This window comes from Chelonoidis abingdonii, chromosome 4 (assembly GCF_003597395.2).
Source record: "Chelonoidis abingdonii isolate Lonesome George chromosome 4, CheloAbing_2.0, whole genome shotgun sequence".
Taxonomy (NCBI): domain Eukaryota; kingdom Metazoa; phylum Chordata; order Testudines; family Testudinidae; genus Chelonoidis; species Chelonoidis abingdonii.
The window spans coordinates 11,215,927-11,240,431 of NC_133772.1; the positions used below are offsets into that span (position 1 = coordinate 11,215,927).

Sequence of the window (24,505 nt, forward strand, 5' to 3'; positions counted from 1 at the left end):
CCAGCGTGACGTAAGTTATATCAACAAAAGTGGCCATGTAGACATGATTCACTTCTTGTTGAAATGATAGGTCTGTATTTTGAAACAAGATAGTTTTGAGATCTGTCCCTTCTTACAACCAAGAACTCCCTGCAGCCACAATATTGATAAAGGGCAGAATCATCCACATGGAAAGAGTACAATTAGCTTCTGTGCCAGTCCCTCTGTAGTCAAATCTGTCCAACTTTGTTCACTGAAACACCAAGCATAAGAGATAAGACAACCCATGGAGTTCTTCAGATTTGTGAAGCTGGATGCCACATTCAGGAACCAAGTCTTCCACAAGGCCACCAGCAGCTCAATGTGTGTCTTTCAAGTGCAAACAGGGGATGGTGCTGGCATGATTTTCCCAGAACCTTGCAGAGGTAGGATCCCAGATCAAATTCTAAACACTCCCCTGGTCTCTTCATTACAGACAGATTTTTCTTCTAATAAACCCAAATTGCTTTTGCATGGAGCAACGCAGGTATCATTCTCTACTGGAATGTGCTCCTGGATAGAACAGCCACTGCCAGGCATTTCTGTGCTTAGACTGTCTATATGCATTTGTTGCTGCAGCTGTTGTTATCTTCTGTTTCCCCACTCTTTTTTGCATGCTGAGATGTGCCAGAAATTTGCAGTGTCTGGTTCTGAATGTACTGAGCTGGAGGAAAAGCAGGAGCAAGGAAGATAAGGCAGGAATCCAACCCTTAGTGCTATTTTTTTCTGATAATATCCATCCCATGAGTCTGCGTTTCCATACATTTCAAGTCTGCCCTCGGGGAGAGGGAGGGAGAGGAGAGAAGTTGCCAGCACTGTGTATTCTCCTCTGGAATTTAGGTCTTCTACCAGAGTCAATGAAGCCTTATTTCCTTGGCTTTCAAATTCCTTCATATTTGCTTTCCAGCAGGATGTGCAGAGACCTGATAAGTGGGAACAAGCCCCTGCCTAACCTGAGTTTGTATCATTGATGTTACTTTCCTAAGTAATCAGTTGGCATGGGCAGAAGAAGGGTGCAAGCTAATATTGTACGATTTCAATGGTTGGAAGCAAGGACAGTATCTCTTTCCTATTGGCTGCTCTCTGATTTACCCATGTTAAGCATTTTATTGTTCTGTACACCTCTTCTTCACATAATATGTGGAATTCCAACGAGTTGGAACCTGTTGCTATCTGGGCAATCTCTTTTCTTCTTGCAGTTAGAGTAATGTTTCACTGGCTGTGTTAGGTGTCCACTGATTTCCTGTGGATTTCTAAAGTGCTGGGTATTCTGCAGGAAGTGACAGATGTCTGCCTTTATTCGGGGTGCCAATGATAGAGTTTCCATCCTTAAATTTCTACAGCACCTGGCAAATTTATCTCATGCAACACATTCAGGACCTGTGCAAAGCAGGGAAAAGGCACCTGTAACAGTCTGTGGCAGTCCCTGCTGTAGGCTATTTGCAGCATATTGTCTCTCCATGTGGTTTAAAATGTTTCCACTTTTCGTTAGCTTTGGAGCCAGACATAAACAGAAGAGAGACACCAGACTTGAAGATGACCCAGACCAATGCGTTAATCACAAAACCATCCTTCCCCCCAATACAGCTACTGCTACAAGTCAATAACCTGGGAGTCCCTGGGAAGTGAAAAAAATGGGTCCTGCCCCCTCATCACAAAATAATCATGTGTTTCACTGCCCATTTATGACTTTTTCTTATGTTGCTGTTCCAAATGGCTTTTTAACACAAATGTCCTGACTGTCCAACCTTTACTGATTTCTGTGAAAAAGCATTCAAATCTTTCTGCACAGATGTCCTGGATCAATGCAGTAAACCGTCAGGTCAGTTTCTTTCTATCTTCATGCTACAAAGCACCTCTGGTTGTCAGAGAGATTAACATTACTTAAAGCCACCGGTTGCAATGGTCTGTTCCTTTCTTCTTTTAAGTGAGATTTAGCTTTATACTGCTGCACTTGCTTTATCACATACACTGTCCTCCACACGAGATATTCAGATGAAAAGTTCTTATCAGTTTCTATTCCTTCTCTCCATCTGGAGAGGTTTAGCTAGTGAACTCTGCAGGCTATGCACAGGACCTATCTGATGTGCTAGTTGACTTGGGTTACTATTAGTAAGAAAAACCTAAACTGTTTGGGGTTTTTTTAGCCCAACCCTGAAAATACCTTCTAGAAATGTCCCAGCACAACAGTTTTCAAGTCACCAAAGCGGAACAGCCTCCTATCAAGGAGAGATTCCCTCATATCAGTCTATAAATGGTTTGTACAGTCAGTGACCCCTAATTATGCCCTGACATGCCCTTGGTTTAGCATCAGTTTGCCTGATTTTCAGAGATGCCAGGTTAGACATCACGGTATGATCCTGGTGTGGCTTCAGGCACATTCAAAGATGCAGCCAAATGCTCAGTGTATCACACGAGCCACTTAGGAGTGTTGGACATCAACTGAGTTAAGCACAACTGATTTAAATCCTTTAACAACCCTAGATGAAGTCAGCCTTAGTTGCCTACATTCAAATGTTCTGCTTTCTAACCCATTCCACCCATTTTCTTGCTTAAACTTTAAGATACTGCTGTTATGTGCCAGAAACAGGTATGCAAGGCACATGTGTCAACTTTTATCTTTCAGCTTCAAGCATCACAGAGGAGTGTCTCTGCCAGGCATCTACTGCTGAGACATCTAAGGAGCTTACGGGGGTCACTTGCAAACATTTAATTGTCATTTTAATGTGCCTAATTGTCTTTGACCATTTTAGCCACTGAATACACACAAAGATTAATGAGTATGATCACAGAAAACATGCCATGAAATTGGGGTGAATTTGAGGGTCAGTGGGTTTAAAGAAAAAATGCTTAGCAAAGTAGTTCTTAAAACTGCAACTATGGAATGGAAAAATTAATATAATCCTTCTTTTGGAATAGCAGAGAGACTTGCCAAACAGCTTCTTCTTAGCTCCTTTCTTTCCATTTCTGGAGCATATCCGATTTTCAAATTGAAAAGTGAATGATGCATGCAATACTTTGAGAAACATGCATTTGTATAAGACATAGAGACACAACAGATTCACAGGTTTACATATTGTGATACACAAACCTCGACTGTGGCACTCAAAAAATGTGCCTATTGGAAATCCTCTCTAGCATGTGTGTTTAATCTCTGCCCAGTTTCATGGGGCTCCAGAGAGATCTCAGAGCAGATTTATTTTCTTTAAGTAGATAGTTACCACGCTGAGCAAGAGTACTTTCAGATAACTTCCTTCCTTCCTGACCGAAAAAAGCATGTAAATAGTGAATTTAAGTAACTGTTTGTATATAATTAAATTGATCTAATATCTTTCTGCCGAATGATTGAATTGTAAGAACAATGAAAGATTAGACTCTGAGCTCTCTGGGGTTGGTTGGTTGTAGGGTGCCTAGCACAATGGGGTCCTGATCTCTCTCTAGAAGCACTAATAATGGCATCATAGTCTAATGGTCAGCAGACAGGCGTAGGCAAGAAGAACATCTGAACTCTACACCCAGCTCGGAAGCTGACTTCCACTATCCCCTCGGGCAAGTCATTTTACCTTTCTATGCATCAGTTTCCCCACAGAGATATTAATACTGATCTGTCAGAAGAATGGCATTGGGGTTAGCTGGTACAGGCCTTTGAAGACAATAAGCTTTGTCAAAGTGCTGAGCATTATTATGCATACCCAGTACTGCAGCTCTTTTGGATTTCACATTCCCCATTTGGATTTGTTATTTGTGGTAGATAGGGCCCTCCTCATTACAAAGCTAGGCTTTCAGTTTGTCTTAGCCACTGTCTGTATCTCTCACAAAAGACCATTCAGCAGCAGCAGCATGAAACCCTCACCCAGTTAGGGGCTTACAGGAGACTAAGAGCAGGTAGCATTCCTGCTGCCAGCTGATCATGTTTGGGGAGGCCAGGCTCAGCATCTAGGACAAAACTTCTCAGGAAGACAAGATTAAGCAAAAAACTTTCTGTGGGGTCCCTGCTTTACTGCAAAGGTTTCTTGTGAAGTCAAAAGAGCGCATGCATCCCCCGCCCCCAACTCACCATCTCAAGTCATTTTTCTTTTATGCAGCTTGAATACTTATCACTCGCCTGCCCCCAAAATTCAGCCCAATGACTAATCCTATCTGACAGTGCCTGTCCTTACTCCTAAAGACCCATCCTTTTTGTCTTGCCTGCTAGTAGCCAACCCTCTTTTAAAGGTTCTGAGCCTAACGCATCTCAGCTGTGCATGATTCCAGCCCAGCTGGGAGTGCCTGCCTGAGCTGACTAAAGACTCTGCCAGGGAATTTTAACTCAAGAAACCCACCCTGCTGTCTGACTTAGAAAGTGAGCAATTTGGGGCAGTGTTTGTACAGTGCCCTGATCCATGACTGGGACTCCTAGGTACTACCACAAATACAAATAATGCAATTCTAATACATAAAAGTCACAACCTCCTCAGAAAACAGGGCTTTTTCTTTTGAGGGGCTGCTGCTAATTCCCTCCAATCAAATCTCTTGTGCCAATGCTACATGTTCCCCAGTAAAATCTACTTCACTTCTACTAACAGTGATGATTTATTAATAAATAAAATAATAATAATGTGCACATCTCCAGTGCCTTTTGTCCAAGCTGCTTTTCAAACAAAGGGCTGGAGCCTGTGAAATACCAGACACCACCAGCTCTCATTGAGAGCACAATGGCACTCAGCCCCCGCACAGAAGCCTTACCATACCACACCACTAGGGAGCAGATGAACATCAGTTCTATGTTAGTAGACTGAAGGCAGATATAGAGATGTTAGTAGAGCTGGGACCAGAACCCAGGGATCCTGGCCCTTACTACTGTCAGTCTATTCAGTAACACCCCACAAAGCCAGTAAGGGGCTGGTTTTTCCTTCTCCTTGTCTTCACCATTTCACTTATGACCATTGTATGTTTTGTACCATTCCTTATCCAAGAGACAGGATCATAAAGCCATATAACACCTGATTCCTGAATTATACCCCAGCCACTGGTTCATTCTTGGTCTAAAAGGAGAATAACAAATTCCTCACTCCCAAGCAACTCACCCCCTTCTCGGAGGCAATAGGGTTTAGGGTGAAACTTTTTGTAGCATTGCTATTCTGAGCCTTCAAAAATCATGACTTTTTTGAAAAATAATAAATTGTGGGTTCTTTTCCCTTGCCTTCTGTTTTCTGGATCTTTAGGCCACACTCTGGTCATGTTTCCAAGCTCTTCGCCACAACCACAAAGGGCTACATACTTACTTCTTTTTAAAATGGAAGCTGAGATTCTGACCTGAATCCAGGAGCTAGGGATTTAAGGAAAACACCAGCTCCCAAGACTCATGATAAAAACATGAGAGTTAGCAACACTGGAATTGTCACCTTTCCCTCACCTCCTCCCCTGTACAATCTGACATGATTGTTCTAATCCCTATGATTTCAAGCCTGATTCTTCCTCTGGTTGTTTAGGGATCTAGTGATGATGAGCAGCACATCAGCAAATCTACCTCGCTGATCGAAAGCCAACATCACCACCTGCTGCACTGCCTGGAAAAAACAACTGTAAGTAGCAACAGGACCCTTTCTAAATCTGATTAAATCCTTTCCTCCTGGGTGCAGGCTTCCTTTGGAAAGGACATGAGTGCAGTATGCTCCTCTAAACCAATGCATGCACTCACAAACGCACACCCCCAGTGGGGATAAAAATATGTGTCAGTGAAGTGATGGGTCCTGAATCTCAGAAGTTCCCTGGAATATGCCACACTGAGACAGATTCACTTTCTTTTTGTGAACTGCTTAACAAATAAGCATTGTGCAAAATGCTAACAGTGTAAATCTGTGTAAAAGGACAAAGGGGTTGATTGCCCTGTGCAGGCATTTTACACCAGTGCACAGTCAGTGCAAATCACTCACTTTCTAATTGGGTAGCATTTCACTGCTTCCTTGCACTTACTTCGCAACTGGTGCAAATGCCAACACAGACTGCAGGGCAAGCAGCCACTGCGGAGCAGAGAAGCAGCCTGTAATGACCAAAGAGACAGACTTGCGGGAGTAGGATTTAACCATGGTTTCTGAACTAGGGCTAAACTCAATTTGTCCTCAGCTACACTGGCAGTTCAAGTGCATATATCATGGGTCCCTCTGAACCCACTGCTCACTTCCACTACCAATGATGTATAGGATTGCTGTCATGAAGACAGCTACCGTGGAAAGTTAATGCCAGCAAATTCTAAGCCACATGTATTCCCTACCACAAATAGGCTAGAGAAAACAACTGGGCCATTTAAGGGAAGAAGATGAGTCTTTTTAATGTGATTTAGTGACACCACGCATGTCTTTCCTGACAAGCCTCAGTTAAAGGAACACGTAGTTCATCTGGAGGCCAGTCAAGTGGATTCTACTATAATGATGTTTCACTCATGCACTGCATGGTGCTGGACTAAGCCCCTAGGAAGTGCTATTTTTTAATTTTTAAAATAGTTCTGTAAGCAGAAGCCTCTGGGAAAATTGCAAACAGATTTTTATCTCATGTACATTTCATTTCCAGCTTTATATTCACAGGTGATTTGTGGTAAAGGGAGATATTATCTATATTGTATATCATGGCTCATTCTGGAAAGACACCAATGGGTTAAGACCTGATAAGATGTATCCCTTTCATTATCTGCATCCACCATCAGATAGACCTTTGATTTCTGACCTGCAGACATAGTCTCAATTTCATAGTTTGGTTCCTAGCAGGATAACACCATGTAGGTTTCAAAGAGCACAGTGAAAGAAGACCACTGGTTAAATCCCTATAGCAATTAAATTCCGCAGGTCCTGAAACTCATCATGGCGAATTATTAAGCTAGTCATTCCAGTGCTGATGCACTATATCAGTGACTGTTGGTTTCATTTTATAGTATAAATAGGGTGACCAGACAGCAAATGTGAAAAATTGGGATGGGAGTGGGGGCTAATAGGAGCCTATATAAGAAAAAGGTTAGTCCCAAAAATCGGGACTAACCTTATAAAATCAGGACATCTGGTCACCCTAAGTATAAATCCGAGCTTGCCTGTCTTTCTGATAACTCTGTATGTTACATTACAAGTAGATATTTCACAACCTGACTCTTCAATTGTTTAGAATTCTGTACTTACCCTTAAGCTTCAAATAGTATATTTCAAATATGGCTCATATCATGTGATTGTTACTACTATTTACAAAGTGCCATAAATTTGCCTGGTATTTTACAGAAAATCAAAAGATAAGATTCCTGTCCCAAAGGATGTCTGGATCCTGCAAAGTCTTCCACATATGCTTAACTTTACACACTGTGAGGCATTCCACTGACTGTCAGTGAGTAAAGTTAAGCAAATCTGCAAATCATTGCAGGGCTTGGGCCTACATTAGACAATCTTCAGGATAGATGATGATAGCCTCGCTCCAGAATAGTACTTTTCTCCACAAGTACTCCCACTGATTTCAGTATTTGTAGTATAAATTGCAGCGTGAGAGGTGTCTGGCCCAAAATGAGTTATAACAACAGACAATTGGATCCAAGGGACAGCAGCAGAGACAGGAGAATGCAAGGCAGAAGATTTTCCTTGTATTTTCTCTTGTATTTTGTATTTCTCAATTTATTTTGGCCGAGATGCCAGTGCAGAGTTAGGAACAGGAATATAGAGGCATTCCTGCATTGAATAGAACCAAAGAGAGCCACAAAACGAATGAGGTGAACTGTCCTGCCATTGCATTGAGGTATTTGTATTAGCTGTTGAAAATTTTCTGAATTGTGATTTTTGGACCAAAAATGTTATTGCAGTTTTGAATTTGGATGAACACCGGAGGAAAAAAATCCACAAAATATTTGCTGCATTTTCTTCACATTTCCAGCCTGCCCCAACCAGGACGAGATTGTCAGCAGTGTTGTCACATATCTGCGTATCACAGTTAGAGCTGATCAAATCATGAATACAACTATTTGAAAATAAGGTAGTTGATGAATGACAGTGTAACCCACACACCTGCTGGGTGTGGTGTTCTGTCCCTTCTAGTGGCACTGAGCCCACACAGAGAGAAAGAGAGATGATTGAGTCTGCTTTACAGCCTCAGCTAGCAGCCAGTTGGTTTGAGGCTCATATACTAAGTTCCAGAGGCCCTAGGTTCAATCTCACCTGCTGCCAACTGGGGTCTGTTGGCATTACAACAGCAAAATAATAATTTTCTGTCTTCAAACAGCTCTATGCATTTTTGATTAATGAAAACAGTTAATTTTGAATATATTATTTGTTGGATAATGGGGAAACAGAGAAGCTAATAAACAACTTGACTAATTTACCAAGTGTCAAGCTGGATTCTTCATCACTGGCACTTTTTAAATCAAGATTGCGTAATTTTTTTTAAAGATCTGCTCTAGTTCAAAAGGAATTATTCTGGGGAAGTTCTATGGCCTGTGTTATGTAGGAAGCCAGACTAAATTATCACAATTGTCCCATCTGGCAGTGGAATCTCTGAACTGTTGAACAAACTCTTCACAGTAGTCATATAATCAGCTCTAACGATGCAAACACCACCAAGATTTCATTTAAGGGGGGTGTGGTAATCTAGCCGTCCAGTCCCAGACCTGGACTTTAGTGTCCACCAGTCTGGTCCTGTCCCAAACCTGGACTTTTGCGTCCAAAGTTTGGGGGCTTACCTGAAACTCCCCCAAGCTCACTACCAGCTTGGATATTCTCGCTGCCTACAGATCGGATTAATCTATGGGCCTGATCCCCTTTCTCCCTCTGGTGTCCCCAACCCTGGTGGGACACCCAGATTCCCAATCCCTTGGATGCTAAAAGCAGGAAAATAACCCTTCCCCCTCCTTCTCAGGCTTGCCTCGCGGCTAACCTGTGTGACCCAAGAAACCAGCTTTTCTGCTTCCTCAGGACAATGGAGATGCAAAATACCCACAGCTGGGCTCTGCACCCCCCTTGCTCCAGGAATGAGGGAAAAACTGTAACCACCAGAGAACAGAGAGAATTCTTCGTCTCTTTCCCCGTAGTCGCTCTTTCCCTGGACCCAAATAGGAAAATAGCCCACACGCTGGCTTTTCCCTTTGCCTCCCTAGGAAAGAACTTTCACAAGGTTTTAACAGAAAACTTTAGAAAAAAAGAAAGAAAATATAAAACAATCATCTTGCATTAAGAAACTCAATACAGGCTCTTGCTTATAGAAAATATAAAGAAACAGTCTGATTTAAAAGATAGCCCAATTAAACCAGCACAACAAATTAACATACAGGTAAATACACCCCAAAGACCATCATAGCTGAATTACTTTGCGGTTCCTGGTACTTACAGATGTTTAGAAGAAGTATTAGGAGAGAATTAGAAGAAGACTTGTTTCCTCATAGCTAAGAAAACAACAAAGACCCCGAGTATACAAATTCCCGCCCCTGACTTTAAACAATCCAGTTCTCTGATTGGTCCTCTGGTCAGGTGTTCGGTTACCCTTTTCAGGTAAAAGAAACTTAACCCTTACCTACCTATCCATTTATGACAGGGGGTTTATTTTGATTGTGGTTTTTTGGCTCTCTGCGACTCTGCTCAGCATTAAGTGGCTGTTCAGTTTTTAAAATCTGAGTGCTGCTGACCTGGAGTATCAAAGTTTTCAAAAAAGAAATTGTCATTCTAGGAGTCAGATGCAGCATGTTTAGATTGTGGTTCTCAATGCATTAGTCAAAACAGCTCAATCAATTTTTGTGTTGAAATTCCTGTACTTCCTTGGCATTCTTAATCTATTAAGATATTATGCAAAAATGTCAAATCACAGCATATGAATTCATAAACACTGAAGAGTCATTTTGCAATGTTTCAAAGTTGCAGGTGGAATGGAATGAGGAATGATCCATGTGCAATGGTTATCAACATGTTTCAAAGGGCAAATCACCTTTCCTTAAACTAGACAGAGGGATTTTAAAAGTACATTCTTTATTTTCACAGTATCTGCAGTTGTCACTAGAATAAAGTCCTACAATTTAACAGCTGTGAATGACCCTCAAATCTGGTGTGTTAAAAGACAAAAGTGGCCTTGAGATGCTTCCGACAATCATAACAAAAAATTCTTTGCTATGTTAACACAAGATTTTTCAGCTCTGCTCTCTACCCCTGACATTCATATCCTATGCTTTCGCTGGCTGTTGCCTGGAGCTACGTCTTCACTACCCGCCGTATCGGTGGGTAGCAATCGATTGCTCGGGGATCGATATATCGTGTCTCATCTAGACGCGATATATCGATCCCTGAACATGCTTATATCGATTCCGGAACTCCACCAACCCGAACGGAGTTGCGGAATCGACGGGGGAGCTGCGGACATTGATCCTGCGCCGTGAGGACGGTGAGTAATTCGATCTTAGATACTTCGACTTCAGCTACGTTATTCATGTAGCTGAAGTTGCATATCTGAGATTGATTTTCCCCCGTAGTGTAGACCAGCCCTGGGTTGAGCCACATCCTTCAGCCAAAACCTTCCTTCTGTATTTCCACAAAGGTCAACCAAAACACAGTCCCCTTGCTTGGGTAACCCCTGATCTAATCACCATACGATCCCAATTGGGCAAGCGCTGATTCAGTGGCTGAGAATTTGTTTTATCCTCTGCTTCTGGCTCTCAATAAATAAATAAAATAAAAAATGAACAACAGCTGTAAATTGCCTTGCCTTTCCACTCTCTTTTAGAAAGAGAAAACAAACAATTAAAGTGCAAGGTTCCAGAACACTATGTTAAGAAAGAAAGGAAAATCTGATTTAGCAAATTAGTTTAGTAAAGGAAAGGCTCAGTTGCCCATTCAAACTTGGGGTGCCAGATGGAATGCTGAGATTGAATGGATGGAATGCTGGGACTAAACTTTGGAATGCGGGAATGGACAATCAATCGTGTTTTTATCTTTTGTTGGCATGTTGTCCTGTAGGGATTGTCCTATCTTGTGGATGATCCCCTGTTATCTGTACGAACTTCCACCATCAAGGTATTTCCTTTTTAATTCAATCTGTTTTCTACAATCTCTGTGACATGGCCAGAGTGTTTGTCTCCTTTCTTGTTATTGATCCTGTTCTTGGGAGTTTGTGCATGTGGTTCATTTTTGCTAACTGATGCCTTTGTTTGCTGTAAGACTTAGTAACTGTTCCAATGAAAATTGATGGTTGCCTTATCTCCAGTACCCCCCTCCTTCCTTTCCAGTTCTGATAGGGAAAAAGCAAAATGTGTATATTAGGCATCTATGAATGTTTATGTATGTGCCAGGTGTGTACATACTTTGGCTCTTCTCTACGCTGTCCTCTACTCATTGGTGCAAGAGGCACTGAAGTTTTCCATTCAACTTTAAAGCTCTAGGCTACCCAACCTTGCAGTTCTAGGCTCCCCTTTATCATCATTTCCCTCCCCCAACTCTTCCCACTGGCAGCTTCCACCTTGACTCCTTTACTTCTACCACAAATAACTCAGCTGCCAGCCCAGCTTTGAATGGAACTGTAGGTGTCACATACTGTCAGGGATCGGCTTAACCAGCACACCATACCCAAACTTTCCAACTTGATGACCAATTGGTCCTGCTGACAAACAATACACATCACAGCCTTATCCCCAAACACAAAGAAGACAGTGAGCCTGACTCTCCTTTCTATACAGGTTTATAACAGTGAGGCACCATAGACTTCACCAGACTTACTTCAGGGATACAGATGTGTAAGTGAAAGGAAAAATCAGGCCCAAACTATTTATGGATATGGAATGTGTAAGCCACCTGGTCCTGACAGGCTGTTATACCTCTGCCATAGCTTCTCTTATCCCCATGTTGTTGTGGGGGAGCAAACACGTTCTCTTGGTTGCAATGAGTAATGGGATGAAGTCATCTCTTTCCTGGTTGTTGTTTGCATTTTTAAATCTGAGAACTGTCTAGTGCAAGCTGATTTCAGGCACAGGGGCAGAGAGCCGAGGGGCTGACCTGTCCCACAAGAATAGCAAAAGGTGTTCTGGAAAACGAACTACCTTATGGTAGCTACTGGTGAGAGTGACACTGTTCTTCTTTTCCCTGCCAGAACCATGAGTTCATAGATGAGCAGCTGTTTGAGCAGAACTGCATGGATAACTCAATGCAGAATTACCCCTCCACTCGCAGCCCCTCATTGTCGAGTAACAATGGCGGGTCAACCTCCTGTTGTTCTCGACGCAACAAGACGACGACTCATCTTCCCAACTCCAAAGTGCCAGCAACTCGCCTGCAGAGCATGCAGGAGCTAAGCACGATACACATCCAATGCAGCGAACAGCCATCACTTACAACAAGGTACAGTGAGCAGGCCCTGGGTGCTGACTGCTACATGCAAATCTGCTAAGGGTAATGTCCATCTGAGATGAGTTTGGACCAGTTTCAACCCCCTCAGCCCAGGAGAAATGGGTCCCACCTGGGACTATCTAAGTTCCAGTTCTACTACTATGGTCCCAGGAGAGGTGGCTCCTGGCTGCTCTGTGCAACTCCTGTGGACTTAGCCCAGAGGAAGTTGATCCAAGCTCTAGCTTAGCTCTTTTCCAGCCAGTCTGGACCCAAGAGAGGTGACTCCCAGCTGAGGCTCCCATTGATTCAGCCTCAGCTGTAACCAGTTTGCTACAGCTCATGCAGTGCCATTCCTGCAGCCCAGCAGGCAGCAATACCCAGCTCAGCACAGCTCTTATTTGGTTGACCAGCGGGAGGCAGCTGTCAGTTTCTACCAGCTTGGCCAGAGCCATGTCTTGGTCATGAGCAATGCCAGACGGTATTGGTTACAGGCAATCTGTATGTGCTTCATAAAGTACAGAACCTTCTTCCCTCTTCACCCCTATGCTGACTTGGCTTGCCAGGGAAACTGAATTCTTTGAGTTAATTGTCCACCTCTGACCAAAGGGTAAGAGCATCCGAGGTGGGAAGAGAAGAGGATTTTCAAAATGGGTTGAGTTGTGCTAATCTAATGTGCAATTAATAACATAAGTGAAGAAAGGTCTCACTTTCAATATTTGATTTTCAAATTGACTCTCCTTTTAAAAATAATTTAGTGCATAATCAAGGCATCACCATTACTGTAGTTGAATGAACTTCTGAAGTCCTCTCCCTGTGGCCAGCCAAACATCTTGTGCATTAGGGAGCTTTGGAAAAGGGAAGGAAGCAAAGACTTGCATTGGAAACAGTAACTCCAGCCCTCCCCCTGATTCCAAAGTGTACAGGAACCATTTTACCCACAGCAGAAATGCAGCTGCCTCTGGGGCAAGGAGGATGCAGCTATTCTGCACCAGTGACATGATTCAGCAAGGTGTTTAAGTGAAGAATAATGCATCAAATGGGAATGTGAAAGGGAACAGCGTGTGAATTCATTCCCTTTGGCCCTTTCAACATTAGCTCAGTATTTCTCACAGGGTGGGGGTACCCCCTTGGCAGACAGGAAGGATAAGACTGGAGGAAAGGACAAGCCTCTCAGTTGTTTCCTACCATCTTCCATTAAAAAAAAGTGCATGTCCAGCTATTATGGTTTTAAAGAAAACCTTGAAAAGGTTACCCAAGTGTAATCAACATCTGCCTGAGTCTGCAGCAAGCCTGAAACAATAGCTCTAAAGAGTATGAGCTGCTCTGTTCATTTCAGTGGGTGCTAAAACCAATTCCAATTATGATATTTTAAATGTCAAAAATGTTACCAGATGAGCAGTGACATAGCTATGATGATCTGCACCCTCTACTGCGAGCAGCCACTCCTGGTGGGTTGGGCTTTAAGAACACATGGAGAGGTTGCAGTGGGAAAGAGGGACAGGGATTCTTTTAATTTTCCTGAAGCAAAGCTCAGTTTTACAAGGTTTTGGAAACTCTGCCTTAGCCTCTTCAGCTGCGACTGTGACTATGGCTACTCTAGAAAGCTTACAACAACAGAACTGCACTGATTCAGCAACACCACTGGAAGCGAGCGGTGGCAGCTATGTCAGCATGAGAAGCTCTTCCACCGGCAGAGCACTGTCCACACCAGTGGTTAGGTCAGTGTAACTTATGTTGCTCAGAGGGATGGTTTGTTAACATCCGTGAGTGACTTGTTACACTGACACAAGTGGTAACGTAGACAGTCTGGGTGGGGTTAGTGGTTTATCAACACTGGTTGGATTATTACAACAATCTGTAACTCACTAACCCCCATCCCTTTTTTTCCCTATAACTGCAGACGTGTTATAACAGGCCACTCTACTTTGAGTAGTCCCTTACAATATGTGCTAACTACTTATGCTAAACAAGCTGTTGCACCTTGTATTTAGCGGTGGCGCTGAGTGTACCTTTCCCAGGCCTGACGCAGAGCTCGGTGCGGCTGAAAGCTCGTCTCTCTCGCCACCAGAAGTTGGTCCAATAAGATACATTACGTGACCCATCTTGTCACACAGAAGTACAAAGGACAGAGCCTCTTGGTGAGTCAACCTGTAATAACAGCAGTGACTTTCCAACAGGGAGCCCTTTATATTTTGAAAGGAGAAGCCCTGTGTTTAAAGCAAGACTGTTGGGTTGGTAACAGAGGACTCCTGCAGCTATGCAGATGCACAGAAAACAGACGTATCACTTTCCCTAGGTAATTAATTATAAGATGCAACTGATGCAGTTCTAATAGGAATGCTCCCAGCTGCCAGATCCTCAAGACTAGTGCAGGGGAAACAAGTAGAAAAGAAAGGGATAGAGGCTTTGAAAGGAAAAATAAAACTGCAGTGAAGTTTCAGCCTGTGGTCAGAGAGCCCTTGTGGGCTCATAAGACTTTGGACCACTACTATATCCTGTTGGGTCCAGTGGAGTTACAGCTGATTTCCATCAATAACGAGAACAGAATCAGGTGCAATCAGCTCCTAAAGGAAGCAAACCAAGAAACAGTATACAGGGCCAGATTCTCATCTGGCATCAATGGCCTAGCTCCATTGTAATCAGTGGACTTCCACAGATTTACAGCAACTAAGGATCCAGCACCATGTCTCTCTGCATTACATATTTTCTTTACTGAATGCTGAGGGAGTGAAAGGCTTCTAAGTAGTAGGAGACGGTGAGTTCTCACTTGTGCTATAACTACCTTTGAGCTGCTACCTAACTTTCATTCATTATAGTCACGGGCACTGCTGTAAGCAGAGATGACCATCTCCCACAGCTGCACTAACCCCCACCTCCATACTGTTCGGGGGGGCTTCTGTTGTGCAGGCCTTCTCCTGCCCCATGCCTGTGTGTATCAGTCAAAGCATCCCTGTCCATTGCTGTATTCTCCCATTGAAGCTGATTTGATTGTTAAGCTTTATTTTATTTTTTGGGTTGTGAGACGCTCCAGTGAGTTTTTAATCACAATTCTCAGAGGCCCCTGGTGCCTACGCTGAGATGGGAGAAACGCAAACTCACTGCATGAGTCACTTGAAACACAAGCATTGCGCAATGCATTAGAATGGTGCATAGAACACACAAAAAGATGGGCACACTCCAGCAGGGAAGAGACTGGTTAATTCAGCAGACATAACAGAGCCTGAAGCAAGCTGCCTGAAGCTAACAAAAGGCCACGCTGAGGGATGTTTTCATTAGCAAACCCCTTACCTGCTCATTGCTGTGAAATAGCTGCAGCCAGTGCTGGGCCCTCCATTGGAAGGTGCTTTGGAGTTCCATCTACCCAGTGGTTAGTCACTAAAAAACACCCCCATCTCCTTCAAGGAAAAAAAATACTGGGTTGCATCTGAATAACCAGAGGGGTGATTAAGCAGGCTTGCTATTAACAGGAATATAGGAATTGGCATACTGAACCCAATCAATAGTAACATCTGGCCCAGTATCTCATCTCCAACCGTGGCCAGCACCAGAGGAAGGTACAAGAAACTCTGAGAAGTCTGAAAGAAATAACCTGTCCACAGGTGAAGTTACATACCAAACAAGGCAGTTAACAAACGTTGGTGTTAATCAAGGGCAATTAAGGATGTCTAGTGGTAATCAGGGTGTAGGGGGATTGTTTGGCGATTTCTGCTGTAGCTAGTTTTTAGCACCCTTCCTTCAGAGGCATACAACATCATGGAGGAGCAGTTGCCTTTGTTACTGACTCATGTTTTAAAAAAAAAAAAATCCTTTTTGTTTTCTAGTCGTTCCAGTCTCAATATGAAATCAGACGACGGGCTGAGACCGAACTGCAAAACCTCCCACCTCACAACAGCCATCATCAGTATTCCTACCCCACCGGCACTGACACCAGAAGGAGAGAGCAGGCCCCCACCGAGCAGCCCTCACCCCACTATGAACATTTCCACCACATGCAGCAACGTAGTCAAGGTCTCTGCCTTGTAAAGTGGTGTTGTTCGAAGGAAGCAGCTGGAATGCCAGCGTCTCTCCCTCTCCACACCTTCATGTTCCTTTCTTGCTGCAAATTGTGCCTGGATGGACGAACCTGACATTTTGTCATAGAATTAGCAATGGAGACCTAACGAGGCAGCTTTCTTCAAACTTGCGTTCATGCCATGGACTGAGAATAGATGAGGAGCGGGAGGACGAAGTGGGTTGGAGAAAGGGTCTGTGTGTGCACGTGCCTGCGGAGATTTGTTCCAGGATATGAAGCAGAAAATTGTTTCTAGAGGCTAGAGAAAAAGAACCGTCGTGGCAACAAGAAAGTCAATAAAGAAACAAATATAACACTGTGTATCTCGGCACCTTTTTAAAGGTTTTTAATGGATAATATTTATTCATGCGGAAATGACTGAAAAAGGTGAAAAAAAACAATGGATTTTGTGATTTTTTTTCCCTTCATGGAGCAGAATCTTTAATCAACCAAAATTACACATCTTGTTTTTCTTTTATAGAGAAAGATTTAGACAAAGATGACAGCTGTCACAGAAATCTATTTCCGTTCGCGTGTGCGTGTGTGTGTATGTATGTATATGTATGTATATGAAAGAGAACTACATTGAAACAACACACAAAATTCTGAGCACATTTTCTGGATTTGGTGCACAGTATCAAACTGACTGCACAAGCACAGTGGCACACGTGCACGCACACACCCCCCCACACAAATAAATCTTTCACCCTAGATGGCATTCTTTACTTAGATGATTTTGTAACAGCCTTTTAAGTCAATACAGTGCAACTGCAAACAGTGTGTTTGTCTGCTAATTATTGTCTGTGAAAACATATTTGTGGGAAAAAAAAAAAAAGACAGGCTTTAGTAGTGTTAGTCCTACATGGATTTCTGCTCTCTCTTTTTGTTATCACTTACTTGTAAAGAGTGTGGCTAGACTACCAGTTCTGTATTTTTAAAAGGAAAAAAAAATGTAGGAAAACTTTTTTAAAATCTGTACACACAAACGGCAAAGAATGTGAAAGCACCAAACTCAGATGCACCAGATCATCAGAAATAAGATAAAATGTAACCTGTCATCTATGCCCATGCTTTTTTATTTTTATATATATGCTAATATTGGACATGCAACCCATTGTAAATCGTAGCCAAGTAGTGTCTGGATCTATACTTAATACAATTAAACCTGGAGCCAACCATTCAGCATGGACTGAGAGGATGTTTGGCTTTTTAACACAGTCCTATGGCTCTTGTTGGCTTATTGATGGAATCTGGGTTGCACTGATGTGGTAGGTAAACAAGTTTAGCAGCTTTTGTCCTCTCCCAGCACAGGGGCCACAGTGTGTGTCCAGTTGAGCAGGGGGAGGGATACTGGGGTTTGGAATACATGGGATATGTTGTGGAATAGACAACCCTTTACTTTGCAATTCTATTCTTCATCTGGGAAAAGTCACACACTTTTAGTCAACCAAAAACTGTAACTCTGTGTGGTACTGCCGAGCTTAATACTTCTGACTAGTTCTACGGTGAATACTGACTGTTTTCCCTGAGATCTTTCTAGTAACAATATGGTCTTGAAATACAAGGACCTGACGCAGTTTCCTTTATATATGACCGTTCTCCACTTGGAAAAATAAGTGGGAAATAATTGCTTATGCTCCTGCTACACATTCCTCAGACCACCTTTCATTATGGCTGCAAATCGTTAGCGACAGCATCTACCAATCCAACATAGTACATGCCATCCACAGACAGTATAACATAGTATTAATTAGCACATCAAAATGCCTCAATCAGGTTGAGAGCCATGTTGTGCAAGGTGCTGAACACATGCCTACATGGCCCCAAACAGCTTACAGTCCAATAGATAGTTAGGAGTCATTTCACACTTCCCTTCTCTCAACAGTAAATAGTAACTGAACTAACACAGCACTATCTGCCACACCACTGGAAGCATAACCCTGAGTGATACAACAAACGGATGGGGTTTTTTTGCCTCTCTCAAAATACATATTGATGTTATATGACTTTAAATTATGCACTATCAACCCACCTTGTCAACATTCCTACCTTATTACTCCGTATCATGTGGACCCAGATAGTTGTTGTGATAACCCAGTAACCTACATAGAAACTTATCCCATTCGAAGAATGATAAAGCTACAGCTAAACATTCAGTAACATCAAACTGATGCCCCTTTTCTCCAGAGCTGGATAGTATATTTTCCAGCACTGGGTCCAGTCCATTTTAAATCATTCCGGTGCTGTGGTTTCTTTGCTACTTTCCTTGGGAGGTTATTCTGTAGTTTAAAAGATTTTACCATTAGCAATTTTTCTTGGTGCTTAATTTAATCATTTCTTTGCTTCATTTAGTCCAGTGGTCCCCAACCTTTGTCTGGTGGGTGTCAGACGAAGGACCACTGCGGCGGTGGAGCACCCTCCGAAATGCCGCCTAATTTCAGCGGCGATACCTCTCGATGACGCCGCTTACCATCGACAAGTGGCGTCATCAAGAGGTGTCATCGCCGAAATTCGGGGATGACGCCTCTCGATGACATGTCTTGTTGGCGACAAGCGTCATTATCGAGAAGTGTCCCTGCCAAAATGCCGCTGAAATTTGGCGAGTGCTCTCCCGGGGTCCAGGACGCAGGCGCATTAAGATGCCCCCGCGGGCACCGTGTTGAGGACCACTGATTTAGTCTATTACACCTCATCATACACCCTCTGCTCTATCGAACATCTTCAGGCCTAAACAAAGCCTGATTCTCCATTGCCTTGCACCTTATGCCCTCATTCAGATCTGTGCAAAGTAAGGCTAAAATGCTACCATGCTGGCTGGGAATGTATTACTCCCACTGTGCACTCAATTTGCATAGATTTAAATGGACCAGCTAGAGGGTGACAAAGAGCCAGTTGCTTGCCATGTATTCTTAGCTCTGCCCTTCTCTTCCCTGACTTGCTGTGGAGTCTTAAACAAGTCACGTCATCTCTATGTGCCTCAGTTTCCCCATCTATTAAATGGGAATGACGACACCCACCTATGGAAAGCACTTTGTGAACAGTGAATTATTGTTAATCAAGGTATTTCCTGGACATTCACAATTTTTGTCAGGGACATAAAGAAACAAACAGGAAAAACAGTGATCGCGGTTCCTCTCTTTAGCTGTTTGGGCTCAGGTTGCCAGAGTAGACCTGCCCTTTGCTATGTTCTGCATAGAAGTTATTTTTCTGCTTAATCAAAAGCATGCAGCAGAACATTTCTATCATTACTTTAGCAAGTGCTGCTACATGTAATCACTAGCTTGACAAAGATCCTTGTGAAGAGAAGGAGGTGGTCAAAAAGGGTTTATTTCAATAGTTTAAGACAAAAATAACATTTATAATGGAGGCATTAGCCCATTTTAATGCTCATCTGAACAGGATTTGGGCAAATCTGCCCACCTGTAAATAACTGCGTACAGAACTCCCTGGGTTACACGGTGCAACAATAGCCTTGTAGTGAAAGCACTTTGCAGTCACTGAAATAGCACGGAATGGAATGAATCCACATGATATGTATTATATCCTATTGTACATATAGCATCCTTCAAATGCTTTACTGATAAACACAGAGCTGCAGAAATGGCTTGTCTCTCTGCAGGAGAAAGGGAGAGCATTTGTTTTGATAAGCACAGAAATTGCTTGGCAGTCATGCACTTCCAGGGTAATGAGAGGGAACTGACTTGATTAGCTTATGTGAATGTACAAAACATTACTGGAGATATGGCCAAACCAAGCTCCACGTTTTGAACACTCTGAAACATAGGTTAGTTTAGATCAGGCCTGGGATCCAAACTCTAGGGCTTGGGCCCCTGTCGCCCTTACTCAAGCTGTTCTGTCCTCTAACCGTTCCTTTTTCCATCCCACCTCCATGCACAGAGAAGTTATAGCTAGGTAACCGTCAGTTACCTGCACCAACATCCCATTTACCTGAGGCACATGGAATGTGGTTTCTTCAAGAGTGGTTCTGTATGACAATATATACAGTAGGAGAGGGAACGCAGAACATGATTATGTTCCTGAAGAACACCTGATGAGTAAATCCAATCAAAAAAATGCCAAACTGTTTTTCCATAATTTTTTCCTACTTTTTTCGAGAATTTCTTGTGAATTTTTTTTTTTTGTTTTCTCCATGAAAAACCAAAATAATTTGATCATTTATGTAAGAAAAAAAATCATGTTTCCTTTTTGGGAGGGGGGGGGGCTAAGGTATCAACAAATGTCAAAGGAAACAATTCTTTGAAAAAAAAAATTTCCTTTGAAAAGTCATTTTTTGTAGAAAAAGAGTCTCAACAAATTTTCACCCAGCTTTACTGATGAGTCTATTCTCTTCTCACCTGGCATAGGCTTGCTGCTTACAGCAGAACTGTATACATTCCAGGAGCAAACATACCCATTGCAAATGATTAGTACATTCCTCTGCCCCAAACTTTGAAATCAAGCTACTCTCTTTGAAACGCTTTTTGCCTGTTTCTGTTAAAACCTAAACCACTGTACATAGAACTTAAAGATGGAAGACACTTTAGTCCAGCCCTTGCCAACACACAATTCTTCCCTATAAAATATTTCCCAATGCTTTTTCTAGACTAGATATAAATCTCCCCGGGGACAGGGCTCCCACTGCTTCACTTAAGAAATTATTTCAGCCTAACAGATCTCAATGTCAGGGAGTTTTCTCCTGATACAAAGCCATAATTTTCCCTCCCTTATTTTATTTTTCATTCCGTTACTCCTGATTATTTTCCCTTTCAGTTGCTAAATCGTCCCTCCCCACTCCTGGAACATTAGCTGTGCACAAACATCTGAAGAATATAAAGTCTTGTCTTTGACCAGCAAATTCTAATGCAGGAGGCTGCTTTTGGGTGACAAAGGATTCATATTTTAAACATAAATTGAAAAAGAATCATAAAATAAGTTTGCAATTCTAAATTCTTAACAGAAGCAGCTTACCCGCTGAAAAACTTCATTTCTTTTTTCAACACTGGGAAATCACTATTTTTTATGGTTTCAGAGCTGCCAAAACCTAATTTTAAAGTTGCAGGTTTTCCCTGAAATAGCTGATGCCACCATAGCATTGAGCCAGCGCTCACTCCTCTGATTTACATGACTGGGGTGTGGGGGCGGTGGGTTCTACCAAGAGCTCAGATATTGTCAACTCAGTAGAGGAGGAGGTGTTTTTTCAAGTATTTTAGATGTAAATCCATTTGTAATCATGTTGTCTGTTATACATGTTCTAATGCTGATTAGGGATCTTAAAAAATCATGTTTAACTGATGGTTTGCAGTGTTCCCTGTAAGAGACAAAACGGGGTCAGTGTTGGATTAAGGTGGAGTTACAAACCAGCATGCAGTGGCTCAAGAGGAACAGCAGTTTTGAATACAAAGCCGTATATGTTACGTTTAAAGCTTGGTTGAATAATAATATTTGCAACTATTTTTTTCCCCACATCAATTGTATTTGTGGATAATTAGTCTTTCTTCCACACTGGAAAGCTCTGTAGCCGATTAAATATTTTTAATTATTTGGCGAATTTATTTTTGATTGTTTTCTCTGACATTTTGGTCAACTCCACTGAATGATGTGACTTCATAACCGAAGATACAGGCCTAACAATTAACGATGCCATAATGGTTAAACTTCCTTCCTCATTAGGATTTCCTTCTAGATCCTTAAGATTAATAATGAGATGCAATGTGATTTAATGATTAAAACTGGGGACTTAGGATCAGGATGCCTGGATTCTATTCCTGACTCTTTCTGAATCACTGTGACTTCAGTCAAGTCACTTTTCTGCTCTATGCCTCAGTTTACCCATCTGTGAAAGAGAGATACTACTTTCCTGTCTCACAGCAGTGTTGTGAAGTTTAATAAATGTTTGCAAAGTGCTTTATAGATCCTCCAATGACAGGGCCTAGAAGCAGGAAAAGATTTATTATATTTGGGATACACGACTGTGCCAGAAAGATTTCAGGTCATCCGTCAACCACCTCACACAAAGATGTTTGTGAAAAATTCCTGCTATAGTCTTGTTTTCAGTCAATAGTCTTATTTTTGTATGTATGTGTTATGTGTTTCTTCTCCTTATGTTTTGAACTGGCACTAGTCATAGCAGGTCATAGCTGTTTGGGTGAGAGGTTACTAACCACACAATGCTCTTCTCAGTTATCTATTGCAACCATAACTGGAGTTCCAGCTGGTATCTTGGACCAATGAAATATTTTACAGAACAAGCGTGATGGTATATTTTTGATAATCCATGAGACATTCCAATGCAATGGTGTTTTCTTTAGAGGTTTTATGTTATGAGAAATGCTTGCCCTCATTATTTTCTATTTTCGTACTATAAATGGGCTTTGCTTACAAACATCACAAACAGACAAAACGTACTGTACAAAACAGCAGGTAGATTCATTTGAGAGCACCCTTCTCTAAAGAACTCTAAGTTTCTGTTGTCTTCTTTTTGAATTGTAGTGCATATGTTGAAACTTGTATATCATTTACAGTATTGAGTCTTGTGCCACTGCTGTACCTGATGTATCCAATCTGGATTAAACAGAGTATATGCCATAAATACTAAGATCATGCTGCAGATTTCTTTTAGAACAAGTTTTTGTTTTTTTTTAAGGCATGTCTTTTTTTTTTCTTTAACATTACTACCACTAAGATATTTATGATACATAAAAATGTCAGTTTAAACACAGTTCCCTTTATTCTATTACCAGAGTTCATCCCTCCAGAAAGTTTGTTTTAATGAGAATAGCTTTTGAAATGATTTTTATAAAAATCTGAACGTCTTGAGGTGCTTTTCCCTAGCCCAGTTTGCATTCTTTTTCTTTCCAGGGGTAGTGTTCCTTGCAGACCAACCTCAGCTCTCTACTTTACTACAAATGGATGGCAATGGATCTAGTATAGGGAACAAGATGCTTCGGAGACCTTTCCTTACATGCTTTTTTTCTTGAGGGGGGTGTGCGGGGGGAGAAGGTGGACGAGCCAAACACAGAATTTCCTTTGACTTCATGAAAAGAAATCAAACCTGTCAGCACACTCTCTGCCCCGCCTTCTGTAGTTCCTTCCCTATCTAATGCCTATTGTAAATATAGTTGGAACGTTGCAAGCACTTTACAGTAGAACCTCAGAGTTACAAACTGACCACTCAATCACACACCTCATTTGGAACTGGAAGTATGCAACTCAGCAACAGCAGAGACCAAAGAAAGCAAATATAGCACAGTACCGTGTTAAACGGAAACGAATAGAAAGAAAGGGAAAGTTTAAAAAAAGATTTGACAAAGTAAGGAAACTGTTTCCATGCTTGTTTCATTTAAATTAAAATGGTTAAAAGCAGCATTTTTCTTCTGCATAGTAAAATTTCAAAGCTGTATTAAGTCAATGTTCAAACGTTTGAAAAGAACCACCATAATGTTTTGTTCAGTTACAAACAACCTCCATTCCCGAGGGGTTCGCAACTTCTGAAGTTCTACTGTAGTTCCTGGAGACAAAGCCCAGACAACCTTCCCATTTCTCTCATGTTAGGCTACTGCTCAATCACACAACTCTTCAAGAAACTCCTCTCCCTTATTTAGGACCTGACCCCGTATTGGGGGCAAGCAGTGAAAACGGGTCCAGACACTTAGCCCTTAAAAAAGAAAAAATCCCTCCCATACAGTGTATCCTCTACATGTCACTTTGTCCAGAGATCGCCTATGTCTTATGTTTAAAGAGCTTCACTGCACCATGAAAGACCTCTCTGAAGCCTTTTAAGGAGCTTTGGATTGTTTTTAGTAGTAAGGGGTGGAGTTTTGCTGCAGAGCAAGGGTTTGAAGATTGGCCTTTGCACAAGTATTTTGTGATAGCTTAACATTAACATGAGGTATGCAGTAACTTGGGAATGTGTGCCCATATAAACACATTTCAGCATGATTATTGCACCAAAAGGTACAGCCACACACAACACAGGACTTGCCTGCTGATGCCTACTGGGTCTTCTACCTACATATATCAAATAGCATCAACACTATTTTTAAAGTAACAATGGATTTATATTAAATTACAGTGGATGACAAATTCACAATTTCTCAAAATGAACTGCAAGGTGGTGACATAAAAGACTTCAAAT

General features: G+C 42.0%; 1 protein-coding gene across 3 annotated transcripts in view; it reads left to right on the plus strand.

The window, feature by feature from the left end:
* KCND3 (potassium voltage-gated channel subfamily D member 3) overlaps positions 1-19,467 on the plus strand; it is a 244,311-nt gene extending 224,844 nt beyond the window's left edge. Inside the window, exons 5-8 of one of the 3 annotated variants that reach the window (XM_032794162.2) lie at positions 5,490-5,582; positions 10,959-11,015; positions 12,085-12,332; positions 16,142-19,467. In XM_032794162.2, the coding sequence (XP_032650053.1) occupies positions 5,490-5,582; positions 10,959-11,015; positions 12,085-12,332; positions 16,142-16,343 (600 nt within the window). In that variant the 3' untranslated portion in view covers positions 16,344-19,467. Of the gene's footprint in view, positions 1-5,489; positions 5,583-10,958; positions 11,016-11,674; positions 11,732-12,084; positions 12,333-16,141 lie in introns of those variants that run through there. The other 2 variants (XM_032794164.2, XM_032794163.2) reach the window with 2 other exon arrangements.
* The last annotated feature ends 5,038 nt before the right edge of the window (positions 19,468-24,505 follow it).